The 27,907-nt window shown below is 47.0% G+C and overlaps 1 protein-coding gene across 1 annotated transcript in view; it reads left to right on the forward strand.

The window, feature by feature from the left end:
- The window catches only part of PUS3 (pseudouridine synthase 3), a 68,871-nt gene that overhangs the window by 34,902 nt on the left and 6,062 nt on the right, over positions 1 to 27,907 (forward strand). The window contains exon 4 of the mRNA XM_073649063.1: positions 667 to 851. Within this exon, the coding sequence (XP_073505164.1) occupies positions 667 to 851 (185 nt within the window). The remainder of the gene's footprint in view (positions 1 to 666; positions 852 to 27,907) is intronic.

The following is a 27,907-nucleotide window of genomic DNA, read 5'->3' on the forward strand; positions in this document are numbered from 1 at the left end:
AGCGCGGTGATGTCTGATGTCCACCATAGTGCAGTGCGGGGTGATCCTGTGTGGTCGGAGGAGCGCGGTGATGTCTGATGTCCACCATAGTGCAGTGCGGGGTGATCCTGTGTGGTCGGAGGTGCGCGGTGATGTCTGATGTCCACCATAGTGCAGTGCGGGGTGATCCTGTGTGGTCGGAGGAGCGCGGTGATGTCTGATGTCCACCATAGTGCAGTGCGAGGTGATCCTGTGTGGTCGGAGGCGCGCGGTGATGTCTGATGTCCACCATAGTGCAGTGCGGGGTGATCCTGTGTGGTCGGAGGGGCGCCGTGATGTCTGATGTCCACCATAGTGCAGTGCGGGGTGATCCTGTGAGGTCGGAGGTGCGCGGTGATGTCTGATGTCCACCATAGTGCAGTGCGAGGTGATCCTGTGAGGTCGGAGGAGCGCGGTGATGTCTGATGTCCACCATAGTGCAGTGCGGGGTGCTCCTGTGTGGTCGGAGGAGCGCCGTGATGTCTGATGTCCACCATAGTGCAGTGCGGGGTGATCCTGTGAGGTTGGAGGAGCGCGGTGATGTCTGATGTCCACCATAGTGCAGTGCGGGGTGATCCTGTGAGGTCGGAGGAGCTCGGTGATGTCTGATGTCCACCTCTGTAACGTCTTGCTCCTGTCTTATGGCAGTATGGCGGTGGAGTTCCCTCTGGTCTTATATGACTGTGAGTTTGATGGCGTTGAGTGGATCGGCGAGAAGGATCTGCAGTCCATCACGGTGTCACATCTGCAGCGTCTGTGGACTCGTGAAGCGGTGAAGAGCCACATCCTGCGCATGGCGCTATATGGTCTAGATGCCATGAACATCAGCTCTGGTAATGAATGCAGCCACCTGAGTACGAGCATAATATAAATAGTGTGTTTACCACCCCAGGTAATAGTGAGTGCAGCTCTGGGGTATAATACAGGATGTAACTCAGGATCAGTAATGTAATGTATGTACACAGTGGCTGCACCAGCAGAACAGTGAGTGCAGCTCTGGAGTATAATACAGGAGGTAACTCGGGATCATTAATGTAATGTATGTACACGGTGACTGCACCAGCAGTATAGTGAGTGCAGCTCTGGAGGATAATACAGGAGGTAACTCAGGATCAGTAATGTAATGTATGTACACAGTGACTGCACCAGCAGAATAGTGAATGCAGCTCTGGAGTATAATACAGGATGTAACTCAGGATCAGTAATGTAATGTATGTACACAGTGACTGGACCAGCAGAATAGTGAGTGCAGCTCTGGAGTATAATACAGGATGTAACTCAGGATCAGTAATGTAATGTATGTACACAGTGACTGCACCAGCAGAATAGTGAGTGCAGCTCTGGAGGATAATACAGGATGTAACTCAGGATCAGTAATGTATGTACACAGTGACTGCACCAGCAGAATAGTGAGTGCAGCTCTGGAGTATAATACAGGATGTAACTCAGGATCAGTAATGTAATGTATGTACACTGTGACTGCACCAGCAGAATAGTGAGTGCAGCTCTGGAGTATAATACAGGAGGTAACTCAGGATCAGTAATGTAATGTATGTACACGGTGACTGCACCAGCAGAATAGTGAGTGCAGCTCTGGAGGATAATACAAGATGTAACTCAGGATCAGTAATGTAATGTATGTACACAGTGACTGCACCAGCAGAATAGTGAGTGCAGCTCTGGAGGATAATACAGGAGGTAACTCAGGATCAGTAATGTAATGTATGTACACAGTGACTGCACCAGCAGAATAGTGAGTGCAGCTCTGGAGTATAATACAGGATGTAACTCAGGATCAGTAATGTAATGTATGTACACAGTGACTGCACCAGCAGAATAGTGAGTGCAGCTCTGGAGGATAATACAGGAGGTAACTCAGGATCAGTAATGTAATGTATGTACACAGTGACTGCACCAGCAGAATAGTGAGTGCAGCTCTGGAGGATAATACAGGAGGTAACTCAGGATCAGTAATGTAATGTATGTACACAGTGACTGCACCAGCAGAATAGTGAGTGCAGCTCTGGACTATAATACAGGATGTAACTCAGGATCAGTAATGTAATGTATGTACACAGTGACTGCACCAGCAGCATACTGGGTGCAGCTCTGATCAGCTGCTAGTCAGTGTGCTGATTACGGGTGTGGTGGCTGCAGATCCTGCTGTGAGCTCCTGATCTCTGAGAACCAACACCTCTCCACCTGGGGACCTGCTCTCTCTCTTTCCCGGAGGGAGAGCTGGTTTCTGGGATGAGTGAAGGAGCCAAGTCCCAGGCTTCTGCTTCCCGAACCAGGCCGGCGGGGGGCAGAAGAAACCAGCAACCGGCCTGCACATCAGAGGACTCGGGGGTGAGACGCTGCACCAGGAGTCGCAGCAATGTGGCTCCTACTCCCCCCGGGATTGTGGAGACCCCTAGAAGCCGCAAGGCTTCCAGCATGGAGGAAAAGCCTGACAGCGGCGTGCAAGATGGCGCTCCTTCCGGAGGAAAGCTGAGTGCTCACGGAGGTGAGGCCGACCTCCCTGAGGGGGGGTGGGCGCAGCAGGGACCCCGGGAGTCTGTGTCCACCTATGCCTCCCGGGTCATGATCCGCCTCCGTGAGTATGAAGATGCCAGTAAGCTCATCAGGAGGCTCCGGGAGGAGCTGCGCTGCACAAGCGCCAAAGCTGCAGGGGCCTCCAAACCAAGGAAGGCCAAGCTCCAAGCCGAGGTAAAGTGACTGAGCAGTGAAATTCAACGCCTGGAACTTAGGAAAGCTGACATCAGGGAGCAGAGTGGTCCTTTCAAAGAAAAACTTATAAATGAAGACCGCTTTAGAGAAATGGCTGATACCAGAGTGCAAAGGCAGATAGGGCTGCAGCCTGAGAGCCAGGTGGATGATGAGAGTGATGATGACCAGCAGCAAGCCCCACCTGGCAGCCTGCAAAGTCACCCGCAGGCCACGTGCAGCGAGCTCCCTGCAGGACAGGCGACAGTGACATCCGGTCGCAGTTCTGCCGGCTCTGGGGAGGACAGTGACAGCAGCGGCCAGGGAGGGGCGCTAATGGCGGAGATTAAGCTCCTGGAGTCCCCAGTGTGCCTCCAAAACTTCCATCTTGGTGACGATCTACCAGAAGAGGCACCTGGGGGCCACAAAAAGGCAAAGAAGACCAAGCCAAAGCTGCAGGAGGCGGTAAGATACGTATATGCCCCCCTCCCTGTACCCCCTGAGTCGGCGGCAGGCTCAGCTCGCTGTATAAGCCCCGTTGCCCAGCCCGGGTTCTGCTGTGGATCCGGTGCAAAGGCGCGGGGAGATTACAGAGCGCGGTAGTGAGGCGCAGAGCTCCGTCTCTGCTTGTAGTAGCGGGGACGCAGCAGGAGGTGCATCAGCCGAGAGGCTGGACAGTGAGGGCGGCCCGGCGGCGGGCGTTCCATCAGGCCACTGTGGTGCGCTCCTCAGTGGGAGGGGGGAGCAGCCCGGTGTCGGGGGCAGCTCCGGTAGCCTCGGCACCTCTGAATGCTGTTGCCGCTGATCACTTAGTTGAGAAGCGGCGGCAGTGTGAGGGGGCTGTCGGGGCTGAGCGTTCCGGTCCTCCCACGAAAGTGCTATTTTGTGTTGGCGTCGCTGGTCCGGAAGATCCTGATGCTAAAGATCAGCGGCGCCTAACAGCAGCTAGAGATCAGCGGCACATTATACCAAATCAAAATGCAGCAGCAGGGGTTTTAGAAATAACTACACAAATAGATAAATGTGAACACAAGCAGGTGTAGTGCTATAGAAATATAAAACTTAACATTTATTATCACTGAATAAAATATATGCAATATACAAGGACCTAAAAAAACACAGATATACTGTCTGTGATATTAGATAGCCAAAATACTTCCATGTATTGTTGCGTCCAAAGATATAAATATATGTCATATAAGCATATTGTATCTCCGACGCCACCAAGAAAGTGTGGCAGAAAGAAAATGATGGAGCCTACAGGACACTATACAACTTATTGTGTCTCAGAATGTGAGAACGCAGAAACATTAACCCTATCAATGGTAACCATTTAAACTTTGCTATATATAGAAATGGAACATCCTCACCAAATTTGATATCCGTTCCTGCTCTCAGACTTCAAGGATAGCTCCATATAATGGGGGCAGACCAAGTCTCATTGGGTCACCAGCCCATCACAAAATACCGCTCCCGACGCGTTTCTTTGCCTTAGCTAGTCATCAGGGGGAAAAAAAAAAAGAAGACCTGCGGTATGCACGCTGCCCACAATCGCGCAGCTCATTCACCAGACAGCGCCATTTGACACTCTGATAAGTCCTCTTTTAAATCCTGGTCGCGCTGTACTCGCGATCGTGTCACTTCCGGTTCCGGTCAGCTGACATCCGGTATGTGGAACGCAGATGCCGGCCGTGACAAGCGTCACATCCGGTGTGCGCATCGCAAACAGGAAAAAACGCACACCACGGAGCGACGATTAAGGGGCATACAAGGTAACCAACTGACATCTTGTGTTGGATGGTGACATGAAGCCCTCCCATCCATAAGTACCCCAGGCCAGGGCAAATGTCCAAGTTAAACAATAACTGACACCCATCCAGGCACATACCGTATGTACCGCGGTATATACTAACCGCGTATATTCTGCCCCAATGGTTTATGAGCTGGAAATACCTCATAGGTCAAAACCGCACAGCGGTGCCACGGCCCAAGGTCGAGAGCGCACTTAAAGCCCAAACATAAATTATTATAAAAATAAAAATGGAAATCAAGGAAAAGGGGGTATGAAGAAATGTGGAAAAACATGAAGAGATATGGGGGGACCGCACCTCACAGAATTAGAGGGAGAGAAATGACCCAAAATTTGGGAATATACTTGGAGAAGGTACTTAAACCTTTTGTCTTAAGCTTGAACTCATTTATCGGGGATACCAATGACCTGCTCCGTAAACTGGAAGGTATGACGGTCGATAAAGACGTGACTCTAGCGAGCATCGATGTCGAGTCATTATACTCCTCAATACCTCATGATAGGGGTTTGGAGGCGATACGCTTTTTCCTTATGGGGAGAGGCAAACAATTTGAGCGACACAATCGCTTTGTAATGGAGGCTCTTCAGTTTTGCTTGACTAAAAATGTGTTCCTCTTTGGTGGAAAATACTTCCACCAACTCAGGGGTACTGCGATGGGGAGCCCCTGTGCCCCATCGTATGCCAACCTTTACCTGGGTTGGTGGGAGGAAACCGTTGTATTTGGAGACATCCCCATTGAGGGTGGCGAAAACATCTTACTATGGGTTCGTTATATTGACGATGTTTTAGTACTGTGGCAGGGGGACAAAACATCCTTTGGAGACTTTGTGGAAGAGCTTAATCACAACGACCTCAACCTACAATTTACTTTTGAGTTTGGCCCCCATGAGTTGCCCTTCCTTGACATTCTGATACGGATAGGGAGGGATGGAGTGATAGGAACTAGCACCTATAGGAAAACGACTGCCTCGAACTCCTTCCTCAGATGGGAAAGCAACCATCCAGTCCCCCTTAAGAGGGGTATACCGAAGGGGCAATTCATGAGGGTCCGGAGGAACTGTTCGGACGATGCCAGTTTTAAAGCCCAGGCTACCGATCTCTGTCAAAGATTTTATGAGAGGGGTTATCCAAAGAAGGTAGTAGTTGAGGCTTATGAAGAGATTTTGGTCAGGGACCGCTCCTCCTTGCTACATCCATCCCCGAATCTGGATAAGGATAATACCTTCTGCAGATTCATCACTACCTTCTCCAATCAGTCATATACAGTCCGTAGGATACTACAAAAACATTGGCCGATTCTACTAATGGATGAGGACATTGGTGACGTGGTCGATTCAAGACCCATGATTACCTATAAAAGGGGTAGATCCCTCAGGGACAGATTGGTCCATAGTCATTATATGGGCCATCTGGGGAACAACTGGTTGAGAAGTTCTATTAATGGCTGCTTTAGATGCAGCGGATGCGTATCTTGTAAAGTTATCACACAAGGAAAAGACTTCACAAGTAACGTCACCGGGAAAACATTTTATCAACTGTAGATCCAAGGGAATCATTTATATGGCCAAATGTGTCTGTGGAATGGAATATGTGGGGAAAACAAGGAGGGAATTGAGGAGAAGAGTGGGGGAACATCAAAGGGATATCATCCTGAAAAGAGACACCCCCCCTGGCAAAACATGTAAACAACGCCCACCCGAATAGCAGGGATATGATACGATTCATGGGAATTGACAAAGTAATGGTCCCACCAAGAGGGGGTGACTGGGACAAACTGATTCTGCAAAGGGAGACGAAGTGGATCTTTAGGCTGCGGACAATGGCTCCTCACGGCCTCAATGAGCAGCTGTCTTATAGGTCCTTCCTATAAGTGTACGGTGAATTAGGGAAAGGAGTGTAGGGACAGCCGTCGAGGAGTGGGGGCGCCATTTGCGCAGGTTTTAGGGTGCCAACCTCCACTGCCAGGTAGGGTGATGTTGTTCTAGTTGCTCAATAGGGCTTTTTATAGGTCCCTTGGCCCCCTTCATTTCTCTCCCTCTAATTCTGTGAGGTGCGGTCCCCCCATATCTCTTCATATTTTTCCACATTTCTTCATACCCCCTTTTCCTTGATTTCCATTTTTATTTTCATAATAATTTATGTTTGGGCTTTAAGTGCGCTCTCGACCTTGGGCCGTGGCACCACTGTGCGGTTTTGACCTATGAGGTATTTCCAGCTCATAAACCATTGGGGCAGAATATACGTGGTTAGTATATACCGCGGTACATACGGTATGTGCCTGGATGGGTGTCAGTTATTGTTTAACTTGGACATTTGCCCTGGCCTGGGGTACTTATGGATGGGAGGGCTTCATGTCACCATCCAACACAAGATGTCAGTTGGTTACCTTGTATGCCCCTTTAATCGTCGCTCCGTGGTGTGCGGTTTTTCCTGTTTGCGATGCGCACACCGGATGTGACGCTTGCGTGTCACGGCCGGCATCTGCGTTCCACATACCGGATGTCAGCTGACCGGAACCGGAAGTGACACGATCGCGAGTACAGCGCGACCAGGATTTAAAAGAGGACTTATCAGAGTGTCAAATGGCGCTGTCTGGTGAATGAGCTGCGCGATTGTGGGCAGCGTGCATACCGCATGTCTTCTCTTTTTTTTCCCCCTGATGACTAGCTAAGGCAAAGAAACGCGTCGGGAGCGGTATTTTGTGATGGGCTGGTGACCCAATGAGACTTGGTCTGCCCCCATTATATGGAGCTATCCTTGAAGTCTGAGAGCAGGAACGGATATCAAAATTGGTGAGGATGTTCCATTTCTATATATAGCAAAGTTTAAATGGTTACCATTGATTGGGTTAATGTTTCTGCGTTCTCACATTCTGAGACACAATAAGTTGTATAGTGTCCTGTAGGCTCCATCATTTTCTTTCTGCCACACTTTCTTGGTGGCGTCGGAGATACAATATGCTTATATGACATATATTTATATCTTTGGACGCAACAATACATGGAAGTATTTTGGCTATCTAATATCACAGACAGTATATCTGTGTTTTTTTAGGTCCTTGTATATTGCATATATTTTATTCAGTGATAATAAATGTTAAGTTTTATATTTCTATAGCACTACACCTGCTTGTGTTCACATTATACCAAATGCCAAACAGCGGAAATTACCGACCAATGATGTGAAGGGCACACATAAGACCGGGGGTGAGGTCGCCTACAGTTCTATGGAGGTGACTAAGCCCCTTGTGCCTGATGCGGAGGTCAAAAGGTCATCCACCATTGTTACAGGTCCAGCAGGAATGAATGTGGTGGTGGAGGTGAATAAGGATAATTCATTGTCTGGTGGTGTGGTTGCTGGTTTGGTGGAGGGTGAGATGGAGGTGGGTAATGGTGATACTGTTGGGGCTGACGTGGTCACTGGTCCGGTTGCCCCCCCGGGGGTGGCAACACCTGTCCGGAGTTATGCCAGTGTCACCTCCGGGGCAAATAGGGCATCCTCCTCGTCTCCGGGCTTTGGGGACGGCATGTTGCAACGGCGCCTTCTGGAGGCTCTAAAGAAGGGGGAGAGATCACTAATGGTAGAGGGTCGAGAGGTTGATCTACCCTTCTGGATAGAGAGGCATGGCCTCGGGGCCTTCCGAGAGCAAAAAGGGGGAGATACAGTGTGGTCCCTCCCAACAGCCGGGCCAGGCAGTGTGCGTAGGAATGTGGTCCGTCTTCGGTGGAGGGGCAGTGATGCATGTCCGCCAAGGTCTAAAGTTGTGGAGCTCCTGCTGAGGATGGGCTTCAAGGCGATTGACATCTACGCCTTGATACATCCCTATTCCACGCCTGAGTTTGATGTCAGCTTTGTTCGGCCGGAGGGGCTTGAGCTCTTCTGGGCAAATTATGAGTTGGCAAAAAATGAGCCCGGCTGGCGAGACTTTACCGTTCAGGCAGTGTCTCGCCAAAACCAGATCAAGAAAGTGACCGTGATGACCCGTAACGAGTCGCTTTCTTGCTATGACATCATGACTTGGCTTGGTCGGTATGGAGAGGTGGTGGAGATGCCAAAGAAAAACCGCGACGAGTTTGGTATCTGGTCAGGGACCTGGACGTTTATGGTAAAACTTAAGCGTTCAGATGGTACGGTTGCCCACATTCCATCTTCTGCCTTCCTGGGTAGGGATCGTATCCTGGTCTTCTACCAGGGGCAACCGAAACTCTGTCACAGGTGCGGCGACCCCACACACTTCAGTGCAAACTGCACCGTGCAGAAATGCGCGTTGTGTGGGGGTGTCGGCCATCTTGCCGCCTCTTGTGTGGAGATTAGGTGCCACCTGTGTGGTGAGTTAGGCCACCCATTCAGCCGTTGTCCTCGCTCCTTTGCTAATGCAGTCGAGACCCCGGTGGGAGTAAGCCGTGAGGCTGATTCTGCTGGGGAGGGGACTAGCAGGGGTGGGGGAGCTGAGGGGCCAGGGAAGAAAAGCAATAAAAAGACGCCTGCCCAGCTGAGGCGTCTAGACAAGCGCAGACAGGAGAGGGAGCGGGGCGAGCCCCGGGCTACCGGGGCGGCCCCTGTCCTGGATGCCAGTGTTGCTGCTGAGGTCCCGAGGGATGATGAGTTGGATGAGGAGGTCAGGAGGAACCACAGGGAGGAAACTGCCTCTGCCTCAGAATCCTCCCATTATGAAAGTATGGATGAGGATAATAAGCGGTGGCTAGAGAACAAGCGTTAGCTCGGCCCCAAAAAGAAGAAAAAGAAGGGAGATAAAACATCTTCTCCCGCTCTGACCAAGGTACCTAAGGAAGGTAAAACTGACTCCCCTCTGGTTGGTCTTTCTAACCGGTTCAAGCCCTTGATAACATCTCTTCCTCTGAGGAGGAGGCCGAGGGTGAGGTTCCGGCTTCAGCGGAGCTTACAGGGGGCGCCGAGTCTCCTTCTCCTGGGGATGCAAGGTCCTTGGGGGGAGGGACTGGCCCAGAGTCCGGAGACGAGGACGAAAAAAGAAGGAAAAATGTGGGAATGGACACCTCTGTGTCATTAAAGAGGGGGAAGGATTCCTCCTCTGAGGCAGAGGGTAAGGGGAGTGGGAAGAAGAAAGCCATATAACTCAATCACCAATGATGGCGGTACCCACTCCGTTGACGCTGGCTTCCATTAATGTCGCCAGCATTAAGTCAAATATGGCTAGATTTGCGGCCTTTGATTTTCTCAGCCGGGTTGAAGCTGACATTTTCTTTTTGCAAGAGACCAGGCTGCCAAATACGGCAGAGGTGTTTATAGCTAAGAGGGAGTGGAGACTCGGGCCCTCCTATTGGTCTCTTGCGGCCGAGCCGTATAGCAGAGTGGCGGTCCTTTTTACCGCACCAGTAGAATGCCGACGGGTTATTGAGTTAGAAATGGGGAGGTGCCTGATATTAGATGTCCTCATGAAGGGACAGGAGCTTCAGCTCATTAACATTTATGGTCCCCAATCTAAGTGGGACCGGAAGTGACTCTTTACGAGGATCAAGCCCTACCTTTTTACGAGTCGGCAGGTCGTCTTTGGAGGGGACTTCAACACTGTCACGAGGCCCCGGGATAGAGGAGGTTCCAGAGACAAGCTGACTTATGATAGCGTCGCCCTTAATAGTATAGCTAGTGAGGCTCGCCTGGTGGATGTCCACATCCGGCACACCGCAGGCCACGAGGGGTTCACCTATCATAGAGGTAACTGTAGGTCCAGGATAGACAGGTTTTATTTAAAGGAGGAAGCCGTCTCTTCAGCAGTATCTGTTGTTGAGGTGGAGTTCTCCGATCACTGTATGATTTTGTTTTCCCTGAATGTTACAGAGACCCCCCGGATGGGAAGAGGCTTTTGGAGGCTCAATTCGTCTCTCTTGGAAGAAGCGGAGATAAGACAGTCCTTTGAGGATTTTCTTCAGAGCCAGGTACCCTTACTGGATCTTTGTAGTAGTAAGTCAGAGTGGTGGGAGATGTTCAAGAAAAGGGTGGCGAGATTCTTCCGCCAGCTCTCGAGCCTCAGGAGCCTGGACAGGTACCGCCTGTATCAGGGCCTGAGGAGGAAACTCGAGCATCTTGTCTCAACTGGAGGTAGCCGCAAGGAGATCTCCAGAGTGAAATCTTTGCTAATGAGGTGTCCGTATGATAGACACGCATCTTTGGTTTTTGAGAGGGATTACGGGAAGTACCGCTCGCCCGACCCTTACAGAAACTGCAAGATGTCAGTGAATAGTAAAGTTGTTACAGGACTGGTTGACACTGCGGGGTCCCTAAAAAGATCCAGATCGGGGATCCTGGAGGTCGTCAGATCCTTCTACTCGCACCTCTTGGGAAAGAGGGATCTGGATTGGGATGAGATGTCGGCTTTTCTGGCTGAAGCCGTCCCCGAACCAGGGGTAGACCCCTCTCTTGGCGTTTTGACAGAGATGATCAGGGAAGAGGAAGTTAAGTTGGCGATTGAAGGGCTTGCCCTGAAGAAATCTCCCGGTCCGGATGGCTTAACATCTGAATTCTATAAGACCTTTAAGGATGCCTTGGTTCCCCTCTTGACTGAGGTATTCAATGAGTGTCTTTCCTCGGGCACTCTGCCAAAGTCAATGAGGAGGTCTGCCCTGATCATCTTGTCAAAGGGTAAGGACCCATCTTGCATTGAGAATTGGCGTCCCATAGCGCTTCTCAATGCAGACAGGAAGGTTTTGGCAAAGGTGCTGTTTAATCGGCTGGTGAAATTTGCACCCCAGCTCCTTTCGGGGGCCCAGCATTGCTCTGTTCCGGGCCGCAGTACAAGTAGTGCTGTACTCTGTGTCCGAGAGGCGGTGGAGCAGGGTAGGGCTGGCCACTGGAAGGGGTACATGCTGTCATTGGACCAGGCAAAAGCGTTTGATCGGGTTAATCATGAGTACCTCTGGTCTGTCCTTCTGAGGTATGGCCTGCCAGGGGGGTTTGTTGATTGGCTTAAGACCTTGTACTCTGGGGCAGAGAGTTTCCCGCTTGTGAACGGTTGGATTGGCAGCTCTTTTGAGGTTGGGTGTGGTGTTCGCCAGGGTTGTCCCTTGAGCCCGCTACTGTACGTGTTTGCGATTGACCCACTTCTTAGGAGGGTGGAGCGTGGACCGTTGGCTGGGATCGGGATGGACCGGGCAGCACCGGAAGCCACTCTGAGAGTGGTGGCGTATGCCGATGACGTCACCGTTTTTGTTTCCTCTGATGGGGAGGCAGAATGGCTGATGTCAGAGATAAATCGCTACTCGGAGGCATCCGGGTCTAAGATCAACCGGGATAAGTGTGAGTCTCTGGCTGGGAGGAGGAGATCCTGGTTTTGATCTCCCGGACACCCTTCCAGAACCCAAAGTCTCTGCAAAAGTTCTTGGCATTGAATTTGGCCAGGGGGATTACCCCAAACAAAATTGGGACAGCAGGCTAGAGATCGCCACTCAGAAGGTGAACCAATGGAAGGGTTGGTCTTTGACCCTAAGGGAAAGGGTAAACCTGATCAAAACTTACCTGCTCCCTTTGCTGATCTATCTGGGCAGTGTGTGCATCTTGCCAGAGCCTCTCTGGACTCGGGTCTACAGTTTGTTCTTCCAACTGTTATGGGGGAATAGACTGAACCTGGTCAAGAGGGAGGTTACTTACCGTACGAGGAGACTAGGAGGGTTGGGTATGGTCAACCCTGTGGTATTCCTTGTGAATACCTTCATTAAGATCAATATTGCAAACCTCTGGAAAGAGAGGGCTCCTCCGTGGGTTTTCTCCTGTAAGGGATGGTTTCAGCCTTTCTTCCAGGAATGGGAGACAGGAGGGCAAGTGAAGGATCTCCGCACACCGCGTGGACATCTCCCGGCTTACGCTACCGTGGTTCTGAAGGTAATTCGCCGGTGGGGTCTGGGAATGTGGGAGGTCAGGACTCTGCCAAGGAAGCTCCTTGACAAAAGGGTTCTGTTGACCCATTTTCAGAGGCCTCTGGCGCTCAGGGATTGCCCAAGTCGGGATCTTGGGGTGGGTCTGCATCTTTTGAATTCTATCAGGATCCCCTCGAAGGTTTGGGACTTGGCTTGGCGCTGCTTCCATGGGAAACTGGGTGTGAGGGACAATCTGAAGTGTAGGAGCTCTGAGGACAGGAACTGTCCTCGGGAGCATTGTGGTACCATGCTTGAAAGCATGGACCACTTCCTGCTTCGTTGTCCCTTTAACACAGAGGTGTACAACAGGGTGGGCGCCTCCATTGGCTGGCCCAGGCTGGCCGGTCTCTCTTATGCGGAATGGGCCTATGGAGCATTCGGGGACCTGGGTGGTCGGGACCACTGCACCTTATTTCTAGTTAGCGCAGTGGTTTGGTATCACACGTGGAACGCACGGTGCTTAGTATCGACGCAGCGGAAAATCCTCCCAGTGGACGATGTGTTTAGGACCATACTCGGTGACCTGGTGAAGGTGCGTTCTCTGGAGTATGAGAGACTGGGTACACGGAGGGCCGCTCTCCTCTGGAGGGGCTTTTCTTTTAGTGTGCCCTAGTCTGGTGGTCTCCTCTCCTGGTGGTGGGCTGCTGCTGACACCATAGATTTTTGTTTTATTGATCAGTAGACAGTGATGTAGGGCTGCAGGCGCTGAACTTGGGCTTTGTCAGTTGTGGTTATTGTATTGTGTGTTTCTGTATATATCGTATATATGGGTTTGGGTGGAGGTGTTAGGTTGGGTGGAGGGAAAAGGGGGGAGGTGGGTTCATCTTGTGGGACACTGGTTATTTGGGGGAAAAACTGGCACTGCCTGATCTGTCCTATGGACGTTGGACTGAGGCATGAGGCGCAGGAGCAGCTCTCAGGTCAGTGCCGGGGAGGGACTGGGGGGCTCCAGTGTGGGGGGTTTTGTTTTCTCTTGTATATATTAGTTTGTATATAATTTGTCGGTTATTGTTTATTATATTGTTATTATTTGTTTGGTAACCGGACCAGATGTTACAGTGCAGATAGTTATTATTGTGTATATATGTATAATATGTGTGTGAGGAGAGAGGGAGCGGCTGCACCAGCAGAATAGTGAGTGCAGCTCTGGAGTATAATACAGGATGTAACTCAGGATCAGTAATGTAATGTATGTACACAGTGACTGCACCAGCAGAATAGTGAGTGCTGCTCTGGAGTATAATACAGGATGCAACTCAGGATCAGTAATGTAATGTATGTACACAGCGTCTGCACCAGCAGAATAGTGAGTGCAGCTCTGGAGTATAATACAGGATGTAACTCAGGATCAGTAATGTAATGTATGTACACAGTGACTGAACCAGCAGAATAGTGAGTGCAGCTCTGGGGTATAATACAGGATGTAACTCAGGATCAGTAATGTAATGTATGTACACAGTGACTGCACCAGCAGAATAGTGAGTGCAGCTCTGGAGGATAATACAGGAGGTAACTCAGGATCAGTAATGTAATGTATGTACACAGTGACTGCACCAGCAGAATAGTGAGTGCAGCTCTGGAGGATAATACAGGAGGTAACTCAGGATCAGTAATGTAATGTATGTACACAGTGATTGCACCAGCAGAATAGTGAGTGCAGCTCTGGGGTATAATACAGGAGGTAACTCAGGATCAGTAATGTAATGTATGTGCACAGTGACTGCACCAGCAGAATAGTGAGTGCAGCTCTGGAGTATAATACAGGAGGTAACTCAGGATCAGTAATGTAATGTATGTACACAGTGACTGAACCAGCAGAATAGTGAGTGCAGCTCTGGAGTATAGTACAGGATGTAACTCAGGATCAGTAATGTAATGTATGTACACAGTGACTGCACCAGCAGAATAGTGAGTGCAGCTCTGGAGTATAATACAGGAGGTAACTCAGGATCAGTAATGTAATGTATGTACACAGTGACTGCACCAGCAGAATAGTGAGTGCAGCTCTGGGGTATAGTACAGGATGTAACTCAGGATCAGTAATGTAATGTATGTACACAGTGACTGCACCAGCAGAATAGTGAGTGCAGCTCTGGAGTACAATACAGGATGTAACTCCGGATCAGTAATGTAATGTATGTACACAGTGAGTGCACCAGCAGAATAGTGAGTACAGCTCTGGAGTATAATACAGGATGTAACTCAGGATCAGTAATGTATGTACACAGTGACTGCACCAGCAGAATAGTGAGTGCAGCTCTGGAGTATAATACAGGAGGTAACTCAGGATCAGTAATGTAATGTATGTACACAGTGACTGCACCAGCAGAATAGTGAGTACAGCTCTGGAGTATAATACAGGAGGTAAGTCAGGATCAGTAATGTAATGTATGTACACAGTGACTGCTCCAGCAGAATAGTGAGTACAGCTCTGGAGTATAATACAGGAGGTAACTCAGGATCAGTAATGTAATGTATGTACACAGTGACTGCACCAGCAGAATAGTGAGTGCAGCTCTGGGGTATAATACAGGAGGTAACTCTGGATCAGTAATGTAATGTATGTACACAGTGACTGCACCAGCAGAATAGTGAGTGCAGCTCTGGAGTATAATACAGGATGTAACTCAGGATCAGTAATGTAATGTATGTACACAGTGACTGCACCAGCAGAATAGTGAGTGCAGCTCTGGAGTATAATACAGGAGGTAAGTCAGGATCAGTAATGTAATGTATGTACACAGTGACTGCACCAGCAGAATAGTGAGTACAGCTCTGGAGTATAATACAGGAGGTAACTCAGGATCAGTAATGTAATGTATGTACACAGTGACTGCACCAGCAGAATAGTGAGTGCAGCTCTGGGGTATAATACAGGAGGTAACTCTGGATCAGTAATGTAATGTATGTACACAGTGACTGCACCAGCAGAATAGTGAGTGCAGCTCTGGAGTATAATACAGGATGTAACTCAGGATCAGTAATGTAATGTATGTACACAGTGACTGCACCAGCAGAATAGTGAGTGCAGCTCTGGAGTATAATACAGGAGGTAACTCAGGATCAGTAATGTAATGTATGTACACAGCGTCTGCACCAGCAGAATAGTGAGTGTAGCTCTGGGGTATAATACAGGAGGTAACTCAGGATCAGTAATGTAATGTATGTACACAGCGTCTGCACCAGCAGAATAGTGAGTGCAGCTCTGGGGTATAATACAGGAGGTAACTCAGGATCAGTAATGTAATGTATGTACACAGTGACTGCACCAGCAGAATAGTGAGTGCAGCTCTGGAGTATAATACAGGATGTAACTCAGGATCAGTAGTGTAATGTATGTACACAGTGACTGCACCAGCAGAATAGTGAGTGCAGCTCTGGAGTATAATACAGGATGTAACTCAGGATCAGTAGTGTAATGTATGTACACAGTGACTGCACCAGCAGAATAGTGAGTGCAGCTCTGGAGTATAATACAGGAGGTAACTCAGGATCAGTAATGTAATGTATGTACACAGTGCCTGCACCAGCAGAATAGTGAGCGCAGCTCTGGAGTATAATACAGGATGTAACTCAGGATCAGTAATGTAATGTATGTACACAGTGACTGCACCAGCAGAATATTGAGTGCAGCTCTGGAGCATAATACAGGAGGTAAGTCAGGATCAGTAATGTATGTACACAGTGACTGCACCAGCAGAATAGTGAGTGCAGCTCTGGGGTATAATACAGGAGGTAAGTCAGGATCAGTAATGTAATGTATGTACACAGTGACTGCACCAGCAGAATAGTGAGTGCAGCTCTGGGGTATAATACAGGAGGTAAGTCAGGATCAGTAATGTAATGTATGTACACAGTGACTGCACCAGCAGAATAGTGAGTGCAGCTCTGGAGTATAATACAGGAGGTAAGTCAGGATCAGTAATGTAATGTATGTACACAGTGACTGCACCAGCAGAATAGTGAGTGCAGCTCTGGAGTATAATACAGGATGTAACTCCGGATCAGTAATGTAATGTATGTACACAGTGACTGCACCAGCAGAATATTGAGTGCAGCTCTGGAGCATAATACAGGAGGTAACTCAGGATCAGTAATGTATGTACACAGTGACTGCACCAGCAGAATAGTGAGTGCAGCTCTGGAGTATAATACAGGATGTAACTCAGGATCAGTAATGTAATGTATGTACACAGTGACTGCACCAGCAGAATAGTGAGCGCAGCTCTGGGGTATAATACAGGAGGTAACTCAGGATCAGTAATGTAATGTATGTACACAGTGACTGCACCAGCAGAATAGTGAGTGCAGCTCTGGGGTATAATACAGGAGGTAAGTCAGGATCAGTAATGTAATGTATGTACACAGTGACTGCACCAGCAGAATAGTGAGTGCAGCTCTGGGGTATAATACAGGAGGTAAGTCAGGATCAGTAATGTAATGTATGTACACAGTGACTGCACCAGCAGAATAGTGAGTGCAGCTCTGGAGTATAATACAGGAGGTAACTCGGGATCAGTAATGTAATGTATGTACACAGTGACTGCACCAGCAGAATAGTGAGTGCAGCTCTGGAGTATAATACAGGATGTAACTCAGGATCAGTAATGTAATGTATGTACACAGTGACTGCACCAGCAGAATATTGAGTGCAGCTCTGGAGCATAATACAGGAGGTAACTCAGGATCAGTAATGTATGTACACAGTGACTGCACCAGCAGAATAGTGAGCGCAGCTCTGGAGTATAATACAGGATGTAACTCAGGATCAGTAATGTAATATATGTACACAGTGACTGCACCAGCAGAATAGTGAGTGCAGCTCTGGAGTATAATACAGGAGGTAAGTCAGGATCAGTAATGTAATGTATGTACACAGTGACTGCACCAGCAGAATAGTGAGTGCAGCTCTGGGGTATAATACAGGAGGTAAGTCAGGATCAGTAATGTAATGTATGTACACAGTGACTGCACCAGCAGAATAGTGAGTGCAGCTCTGGGGTATAATACAGGAGGTAAGTCAGGATCAGTAATGTAATGTATGTACACAGTGACTGCACCAGCAGAATAGTGAGTGCAGCTCTGGAGTATAATACAGGAGGTAAGTCAGGATCAGTAATGTAATGTATGTACACAGTGACTGCACCAGCAGAATAGTGAGTGCAGCTCTGGGGTATAATACAGGAGGTAACTCAGGATTAGTAATGTAATGTATGTACACAGTGACTGCACCAGCAGAATAGTGAGTGCAGCTCTGGGGTATAATACAGGAGGTAAGTCAGGAACAGTAATGTAATGTATGTACACAGTGATTGCACCAGCAGAATACTGAGTGCAGCTCTGGAGTATAATACAGGAGGTAACTCAGGATCAGTAATGTAATGTATGTACACAGTGATTGCACCAGCAGAATAGTGAGTGCAGCTCTGGAGTATAATACAGGAGGTAACTCAGGATCAGTAATGTAATGTATGTACACAGTGACTGCACCAGCAGAATATTGAGTGCAGCTCTGGAGTATAATACAGGAGGTAACTCAGGATCAGTAATGTATGTACACAGTGACTGCACCAGCAGAATAGTGAGTGCAGCTCTGGAGTATAATACAGGATGTAACTCAGGATCAGTAATGTAATGTATGTACACAGTGACTGCACCAGCAGAATAGTGAGTGCAGCTCTGGAGTATAATACAGGAGGTAACTCAGGATCAGTAATGTATGTACACAGTGACTGCACCAGCAGAATAGTGAGTGCAGCTCTGGGGTATAATACAGGATATAACTCAGGATCAGTAATGTAATGTATGTACACAGTGACTGCACCAGCAGAATATTGAGTGCAGCTCTGGAGCATAATACAGGAGGTAACTCCGGATCAGTAATGTATGTACACAGTGACTGCACCAGCAGAATAGTGAGTGCAGCTCTGGGGTATAATACAGGAGGTAAGTCAGGATCAGTAATGTAATGTATGTACACAGTGACTGCACCAGCAGAATAGTGAGTGCAGCTCTGGAGTATAATACAGGAGGTAAGTCAGGATCAGTAATGTAATGTATGTACACAGTGACTGCACCAGCAGAATAGTGAGTGCAGCTCTGGGGTATAATACAGGAGGTAAGTCAGGATCAGTAATGTAATGTATGTACACAGTGACTGCACCAGCAGAATAGTGAGTGCAGCTCTGGAGTATAATACAGGAGGTAACTCAGGATCAGTAATGTAATGTATGTACACAGTGACTGCACCAGCAGAATAGTGAGTGCAGCTCTGGGGTATAATACAGGAGGTAAGTCAGGATCAGTAATGTAATGTATGTACACAGTGACTGCACCAGCAGAATAGTGAGTGCAGCTCTGGAGTATAATACAGGAGGTAAGTCAGGATCAGTAATGTAATGTGTGTACACAGTGACTGCACCAGCAGAATAGTGAGTGCAGCTCTGGGGTATAATACAGGATGTAACTCAGGATCAGTAATGTAATGTATGTGCACAGTGACTGCACCAGCAGAATAGTGAGTGCAGCTCTGGAGTATAATACAGGAGGTAAGTCAGGATCAGTAATGTATGTACACAGTGACTGCACCAGCAGAATAGTGAGTGCAGCTCTGGGGTATAATACAGGAGGTAACTCAGGATCAGTAATGTAATGTATGTACACAGTGACTGCACCAGCAGAATAGTGAGTACAGCTCTGGAGTATAATACAGGATGTAACTCGGGATCAGTAATGTAATGTATGTACACAGTGACTGCACCAGCAGAATAGTGAGTGCAGCTCTGGAGTATAATACAGGATGTAACTCAGGATCAGTAATGTAATGTATGTACACAGTGACTGCACCAGCAGAATAGTGAGTGCAGCTCTGGGGTATAATACAGGATGTAACTCAGAATCAGTAATGTAATGTATGTACACAGTGACTGCAGCAGCAGAATAGTGAGTGCAGCTCTGGAGTATAATACAGGATGTAACTCAGGACCAGTAATGTAATGTATGTACACAGTGACTGCACCAGCAGAATAGTGAGCGCAGCTCTGGGGTATAATACAGGATGTAACTCAGGATCAGTAATGTAATGTATGTGCACAGTGACTGCACCAGCAGAATAGTGAGTGCAGCTCTGGAGTATAATACAGGAGGTAACTCAGGATCAGTAATGTATGTACACAGTGACTGCACCAGCAGAATAGTGAGTGCAGCTCTGGAGTATAATACAGGATGTAACTCCGGATCAGTAATGTAATGTATGTACACAGTGACTGCACCAGCAGAATAGTGAGTGCAGCTCTGGAGTATAATACAGGATGTAACTCAGGATCAGTAATGTAATGTATGTACACAGTGACTGCACCAGCAGAATAGTGAGTGCAGCTCTGGAGTATAATACAGGAGGTAACTCCGGATCAGTAATGTAATGTATGTACACAGTGACTGCACCAGCAGAATAGTGAGCGCAGCTCTGGGGTATAATACAGGATGTAACTCGGGATCAGTAATGTAATGTATGTACACAGTGACTGCACCAGCAGAATAGTGAGTGCAGCTCTGGAGTATAATACAGGATGTAACTCCGGATCAGTAATGTAATGTATGTACACAGTGACTGCACCAGCAGAATAGTGAGTGCAGCTCTGGAGTATAATACAGGATGTAACTCAGGATCAGTAGTGTAATGTATGTACACAGTGACTGCACCAGCAGAATAGTGAGTGCAGCTCTGGAGTATAATAGAGGAGGTATCTCAGGATCAGTAATTTAATGTATGTACACAGTGACTGCACCAGCAGAATAGTGAGTGCAGCTCTGGAGTATAATACAGGATGTAACTCGGGGTCGGTAATGTAATGTATGTATACAGTGACTGCACCAGCAGAATAGTGAGTGCAGCTCTGGAGGTATAATACAGGATGTAACTCAGGATCAGTAATGTAATGTATGTACACCGTGACTGCACCAGCAGAATAGTGAGTGCAGCTCTGGAGTATAATACAGGAGGTAACTCAGGATCAGTAATGTAATGTATGTACACAGCGTCTGCACCAGCAGAATAGTGAGTGCAGCTCTGGGGTATAATACAGGAGGTAACTCAGGATCAGTAATGTAATGTATGTACACAGTGACTGCACCAGCAGAATAGTGAGTGCAGCTCTGGAGTATAATACAGGATGTAACTCAGGATCAGTAGTGTAATGTATGTACACAGTGACTGCACCAGCAGAATAGTGAGCGCAGCTCTGGAGTATAATACAGGATGTAACTCGGGATCAGTAATGTAATGTATGTACACAGTGACTGCACCAGCAGAATAGTGAGTGCAGCTCTGGAGTATAATACAGGAGGTAACTCAGGATCAGTAATGTAATGTATGTACACAGTGACTGCACCAGCAGAATAGTGAGTGCAGCTCTGGAGTATAATACAGGATGTAACTCAGGATCAGTAGTGTAATGTATATACACAGTGACTGCACCAGCAGAATAGTGAGCGCAGCTCTGGAGTATAATACAGGATGTAACTCGGGATCAGTAATGTAATGTATGTACACAGTGACTGCACCAGCAGAATAGTGAGTGCAGCTCTGGAGTATAATACAGGATGTAACTCAGGATCAGTAATGTAATGTATGTACACAGTGACTGCACCAGCAGAATAGTGAGCGCAGCTCTGGAGTATAATACAGGATGTAACTCAAGATCAGTAATGTATTGTATGTACACAGTGACTGCACCTGCAGAATAGTGAGTGCAGCTCTGGAGTATAATACAGGATGTAACTCGGGATCAGTAATGTAATGTATGTACACAGTGACTGCACCAGCAGAATAGTGAGTGCAGCTCTGGGGTATAATACAGGATGTAACTCAGGATCAGTAATGTATGTACACAGTGACTGCACCAGCAGAATAGTGAGTGCAGCTCTGGAGTATAATACAGGAGGTAACTCAGGATCAGTAATGTATGTACACAGTGACTGCACCAGCAGAATAGTGAGTGCAGCTCTGGGGTATAATACAGGAGGTAACTCAGGATCAGTAATGTAATGTATGTACACAGTGACTGCACCAGCAGAATATTGAGTGCAGCTCTGGAGCATAATACAGGAGGTAACTCGGGATCAGTAATGTAATGTATGTACACAGTGACTGCACCAGCAGAATAGTGAGTGCAGCTCTGGAGTATAATACAGGACGTAGCTCAGGATCAGTAATGTAATGTATGTACACAGTGACTCCACCAGCAGAAAAGTGAGTGCAGCTCTGGAGTATAATACAGGATGTAACTCGGGATCAGTAATGTAATGTATGTACACAGTGACTCCACCAGCAGAATAGTGAGTGCAGCTCTGGAGTATAATACAGGACGTAGCTCAGGATCAGTAATGTAATGTATGTACACAGTGACTCCACCAGCAGAAAAGTGAGTGCAGCTCTGGAGTATAATACAGGATGTAACTCGGGATCAGTAATGTAATGTATGTACACAGTGACTCCACCAGCAGAATAGTGAGTGCAGCTCTGGAGTATAATACAGGACGTAGCTCAGGATCAGTAATGTAATGTATGTACACAGTGACTCCACCAGCAGAAAAGTGAGTGCAGCTCTGGAGTATAATACAGGATGTAACTCGGGATCAGTAATGTAATGTATGTACACAGTGACTGCACCAGCAGAATAGTGAGTGCAGCTCTGGAGGATAATAGAGGATGTATCTCAGGATCAGTAATGTAATGTATGTACACAGTGACTGCACCAGCAGAATAGTGAGTGCAGCTCTGGAGTATAATACAGGATGTAACTCGGGGTCGGTAATGTAATGTATGTATACAGTGACTGCACCAGCAGAATAGTGAGTGCAGCTCTGGAGGTATAATACAGGATGTAACTCAGGATCAGTAATGTAATGTATGTACACCGTGACTGCACCAGCAGAATAGTGAGTGCAGCTCTGGGGTATAATACAGTTTGTAACTCAGGATCAGTAATGTAATGTATGTACACAGTGACTGCACCAGCAGAATAGTGAGTGCAGCTCTGGGGTATAATACAGGATGTAACTCGGGATCAGTAATGTAATGTATGTACACAGTGACTGCACCAGCAGAATAGTGAGTGCAGCTCTGGAGTATAATACAGGAGGTAACTCAGGATCAGTAATGTAATGTATGTACACAGCGTCTGCACCAGCAGAATAGTGAGTGCAGCTCTGGAGTATAATACAGGAGGTAACTCAGGATCAGTAATGTAATGTATGTACACAGTGACTGCACCAGCAGAATAGTGAGCGCAGCTCTGGGGTATAATACAGGATGTAACTCAGGATCAGTAATGTAATGTATGTACACAGTGACTGCACCAGCAGAATAGTGAGTGCAGCTCTGGGGTATAATACAGGAGGTAACTCAGGATCAGTAATGTAATGTATGTACACAGTGACTGCACCAGCAGAATAGTGAGTGCAGCTCTGGAGTATAATACAGGATGTAACTCAGGATCAGTAATGTAATGTATGTACACAGTGACTGCACTAGCAGAATAGTGAGTGCAGCTCTGGAGTATAATACAGGATGTAACTCAGGATCAGTAATGTAATGTATGTACACAGTGACTGCACCAGCAGAATAGTGAGTGCAGCTCTGGAGTATAATACAGGATGTAACTCAGGATCAGTAATGTAATGTAATGCACCAGCAGAACAGTGAGTGCAGCTCCGGAGTATAATACAGGATGTAACTCAGGATCAGTAATGTAATGTATGTACACAGTGACTGCACCAGCAGAATAGTGAGTGCAGCTCTGGAGTATAATACAGGATGTAACTCAGGATCAGTAGTGTAATGTATGTACACAGTGACTGCACCAGCAGAATAGTGAGCGCAGCTCTGGAGTATAATACAGGATGTAACTCTGGATCAGTAATGTAATGTATGTACACAGTGACTGCACCAGCAGAATAGTGAGCGCAGCTCTGGAGTATAATACAGGATGTAACTCAAGATCAGTAATGTATTGTATGTACACAGTGACTGCACCAGCAGAATAGTGAGTGCAGCTCTGGAGTATAATACAGGATGTAACTCAGGATCAGTAATGTAATGTATGTACACAGTGACTGCACCAGCAGAATAGTGAGTGCAGCTCTGGAGCATAATACAGGAGGTAACTCAGGATCAGTAATGTATGTACACAGTGACTGCACCAGCAGAATAGTGAGTGCAGCTCTGGGGTATAATACAGGAGGTAAGTCAGGATCAGTAATGTATGTACACAGTGACTGCACCAGCAGAATAGTGAGTGCAGCTCTGGAGTATAATACAGGAGGTAACTCAGGATCAGTAATGTATGTACACAGTGACTGCACCAGCAGAATAGTGAGTGCAGCTCTGGCGTATAATACAGGATGTAACTCCGGATCAGTAATGTAATGTATGTACACAGTGACTGCACCAGCAGAATAGTGAGTGCAGCTCTGGAGTATAATACAGGATGTAACTCAGGATCAGTAGTGTAATGTATGTACACAGTGACTGCACCAGCAGAATAGTGAGTGCAGCTCTGGAGTATAATATAGGAGGTAACTCAGGATCAGTAATGTATTGTATGTACACAGTGACTCCACCAGCAGAATAGTGAGTGCAGCTCTGGAGTATAATACAGGATGTAACTCGGGGTCGGTAATGTAATGTATGTACACAGTGACTCCACCAGCAGAAAAGTGAGTGCAGCTCTGGAGTATAATACAGGATGTAACTCGGGGTCGGTAATGTAATGTATGTATACAGTGACTGCACCAGCAGAATAGTGAGTGCAGCTCTGGAGGTATAATACAGGATGTAACTCAGGATCAGTAATGTAATGTATGTACACCGTGACTGCACAAGCAGAATAGTGAGTGCAGCTCTGGGGTATAATACAGGATGTAACTCAGGATCAGTAATGTAATGTATGTACACAGTGACTGCACCAGCAGAATAGTGAGTGCAGCTCTGGAGTATAATACAGGATGTAACTCAGGATCAGTAATGTAATGTATGTACACAGTGACTGCACCAGCAGAATAGTGAGTGCAGCTCTGGAGTATAATACAGGAGGTAACTCAGGATCAGTAATGTAATGTATGTACACAGTGACTGCACCAGCAGAATAGTGAGTGCAGCTCTGGAGTATAATACAGGATGTAACTCGGGATCAGTAATGTAATGTATGTACACAGTGACTGCACCAGCAGAATAGTGAGCGCAGCTCTGGAGTATAATACAGGATGTAACTCAAGATCAGTAATGTATTGTATGTACACAGTGACTGCACCTGCAGAATAGTGAGTGCAGCTCTGGAGTATAATACAGGATGTAACTCGGGATCAGTAATGTAATGTATGTACACAGTGACTGCACCAGCAGAATAGTGAGTGCAGCTCTGGGGTATAATACAGGATGTAACTCCAGGATCAGTAATGTATGTACACAGTGACTGCACCAGCAGAATAGTGAGTGCAGCTCTGGAGTATAATACAGGAGGTAACTCAGGATCAGTAATGTAATGTATGTACACAGTGACTGCACCAGCAGAATAGTGAGTGCAGCTCTGGGGTATAATACAGGAGGTAACTCAGGATCAGTAATGTAATGTATGTACACAGTGACTGCACCAGCAGAATATTGAGTGCAGCTCTGGAGCATAATACAGGAGGTAACTCAGGATCAGTAATGTATGTACACAGTGACTGCACCAGCAGAATAGTGAGTGCAGCTCTGGAGTATAATACAGGACGTAGCTCAGGATCAGTAATGTAATGTATGTACACAGTGACTCCACCAGCAGAAAAGTGAGTGCAGCTCTGGAGTATAATACAGGATGTAACTCGGGATCAGTAATGTAATGTATGTACACAGTGACTGCACCAGCAGAATAGTGAGTGCAGCTCTGGAGTATAATACAGGACGTAGCTCAGGATCAGTAATGTAATGTATGTACACAGTGACTCCACCAGCAGAAAAGTGAGTGCAGCTCTGGAGTATAATACAGGATGTAACTCGGGATCAGTAATGTAATGTATGTACACAGTGACTCCACCAGCAGAATAGTGAGTGCAGCTCTGGAGTATAATACAGGACGTAGCTCAGGATCAGTAATGTAATGTATGTACACAGTGACTCCACCAGCAGAAAAGTGAGTGCAGCTCTGGAGTATAATACAGGATGTAACTCGGGATCAGTAATGTAATGTATGTACACAGTGACTGCACCAGCAGAATAGTGAGTGCAGCTCTGGAGGATAATAGAGGATGTATCTCAGGATCAGTAATGTAATGTATGTACACAGTGACTGCACCAGCAGAATAGTGAGTGCAGCTCTGGAGTATAATACAGGATGTAACTCGGGGTCGGTAATGTAATGTATGTATACAGTGACTGCACCAGCAGAATAGTGAGTGCAGCTCTGGAGGTATAATACAGGATGTAACTCAGGATCAGTAATGTAATGTATGTACACAGCGTCTGCACCAGCAGAATAGTGAGTGCAGCTCTGGGGTATAATACAGTTTGTAACTCAGGATCAGTAATGTAATGTATGTACACAGTGACTGCACCAGCAGAATAGTGAGTGCAGCTCTGGAGTATAATACAGGATGTAACTCAGGACCAGTAATGTAATGTATGTACACAGTGACTGCACCAGCAGAATAGTGAGTGCAGCTCTGGGGTATAATACAGTTTGTAACTCAGGATCAGTAATGTAATGTATGTACACAGTGACTGCACCAGCAGAATAGTGAGTGCAGCTCTGGGGTATAATACAGGATGTAACTCGGGATCAGTAATGTAATGTATGTACACAGTGACTGCACCAGCAGAATAGTGAGTGCAGCTCTGGAGTATAATACAGGAGGTAACTCAGGATCAGTAATGTAATGTATGTACACAGCGTCTGCACCAGCAGAATAGTGAGTGCAGCTCTGGAGTATAATACAGGAGGTAACTCAGGATCAGTAATGTAATGTATGTACACAGTGACTGCACCAGCAGAATAGTGAGCGCAGCTCTGGGGTATAATACAGGATGTAACTCAGGATCAGTAATGTAATGTATGTACACAGTGACTGCACCAGCAGAATAGTGAGTGCAGCTCTGGGGTATAATACAGGAGGTAACTCAGGATCAGTAATGTAATGTATGTACACAGTGACTGCACCAGCAGAATAGTGAGTGCAGCTCTGGAGTATAATACAGGATGTAACTCAGGATCAGTAATGTAATGTATGTACACAGTGACTGCACCAGCAGAATAGTGAGTGCAGCTCTGGAGTATAATACAGGATGTAACTCAGGATCAGTAATGTAATGTATGTACACAGTGACTGCACCAGCAGAATAGTGAGTGCAGCTCTGGAGTATAATACAGGATGTAACTCAGGATCAGTAATGTAATGTAATGCACCAGCAGAACAGTGAGTGCAGCTCCGGAGTATAATACAGGATGTAACTCAGGATCAGTAATGTAATGTATGTACACAGTGACTGCACCAGCAGAATAGTGAGTGCAGCTCTGGAGTATAATACAGGATGTAACTCAGGATCAGTAGTGTAATGTATGTACACAGTGACTGCACCAGCAGAATAGTGAGCGCAGCTCTGGAGTATAATACAGGATGTAACTCTGGATCAGTAATGTAATGTATGTACACAGTGACTGCACCAGCAGAATAGTGAGCGCAGCTCTGGAGTATAATACAGGATGTAACTCAAGATCAGTAATGTATTGTATGTACACAGTGACTGCACCAGCAGAATAGTGAGTGCAGCTCTGGAGTATAATACAGGATGTAACTCAGGATCAGTAATGTAATGTATGTACACAGTGACTGCACCAGCAGAATAGTGAGTGCAGCTCTGGAGCATAATACAGGAGGTAACTCAGGATCAGTAATGTATGTACACAGTGACTGCACCAGCAGAATAGTGAGTGCAGCTCTGGGGTATAATACAGGAGGTAAGTCAGGATCAGTAATGTATGTACACAGTGACTGCACCAGCAGAATAGTGAGTGCAGCTCTGGAGTATAATACAGGAGGTAACTCAGGATCAGTAATGTATGTACACAGTGACTGCACCAGCAGAATAGTGAGTGCAGCTCTGGCGTATAATACAGGATGTAACTCCGGATCAGTAATGTAATGTATGTACACAGTGACTGCACCAGCAGAATAGTGATTGCAGCTCTGGAGTATAATACAGGATGTAACTCAGGATCAGTAGTGTAATGTATGTACACAGTGACTGCACCAGCAGAATAGTGAGTGCAGCTCTGGAGTATAATACAGGATGTAACTCAGGATCAGTAATGTAATGTATGTACACAGTGACTGCACCAGCAGAATAGTGAGTGCAGCTCTGGAGTATAATACAGGAGGTAACTCAGGATCAGTAATGTATTGTATGTACACAGTGACTGTACCAGCAGAATAGTGAGTGCAGCTCTG

This window comes from Phyllobates terribilis, unplaced genomic scaffold (assembly GCF_046119375.1).
Source record: "Phyllobates terribilis strain yellow unplaced genomic scaffold, ASM4611937v1 Scaffold_9__5_contigs__length_417890890, whole genome shotgun sequence".
In the NCBI taxonomy this organism is placed as follows: domain Eukaryota; kingdom Metazoa; phylum Chordata; class Amphibia; order Anura; family Dendrobatidae; genus Phyllobates; species Phyllobates terribilis.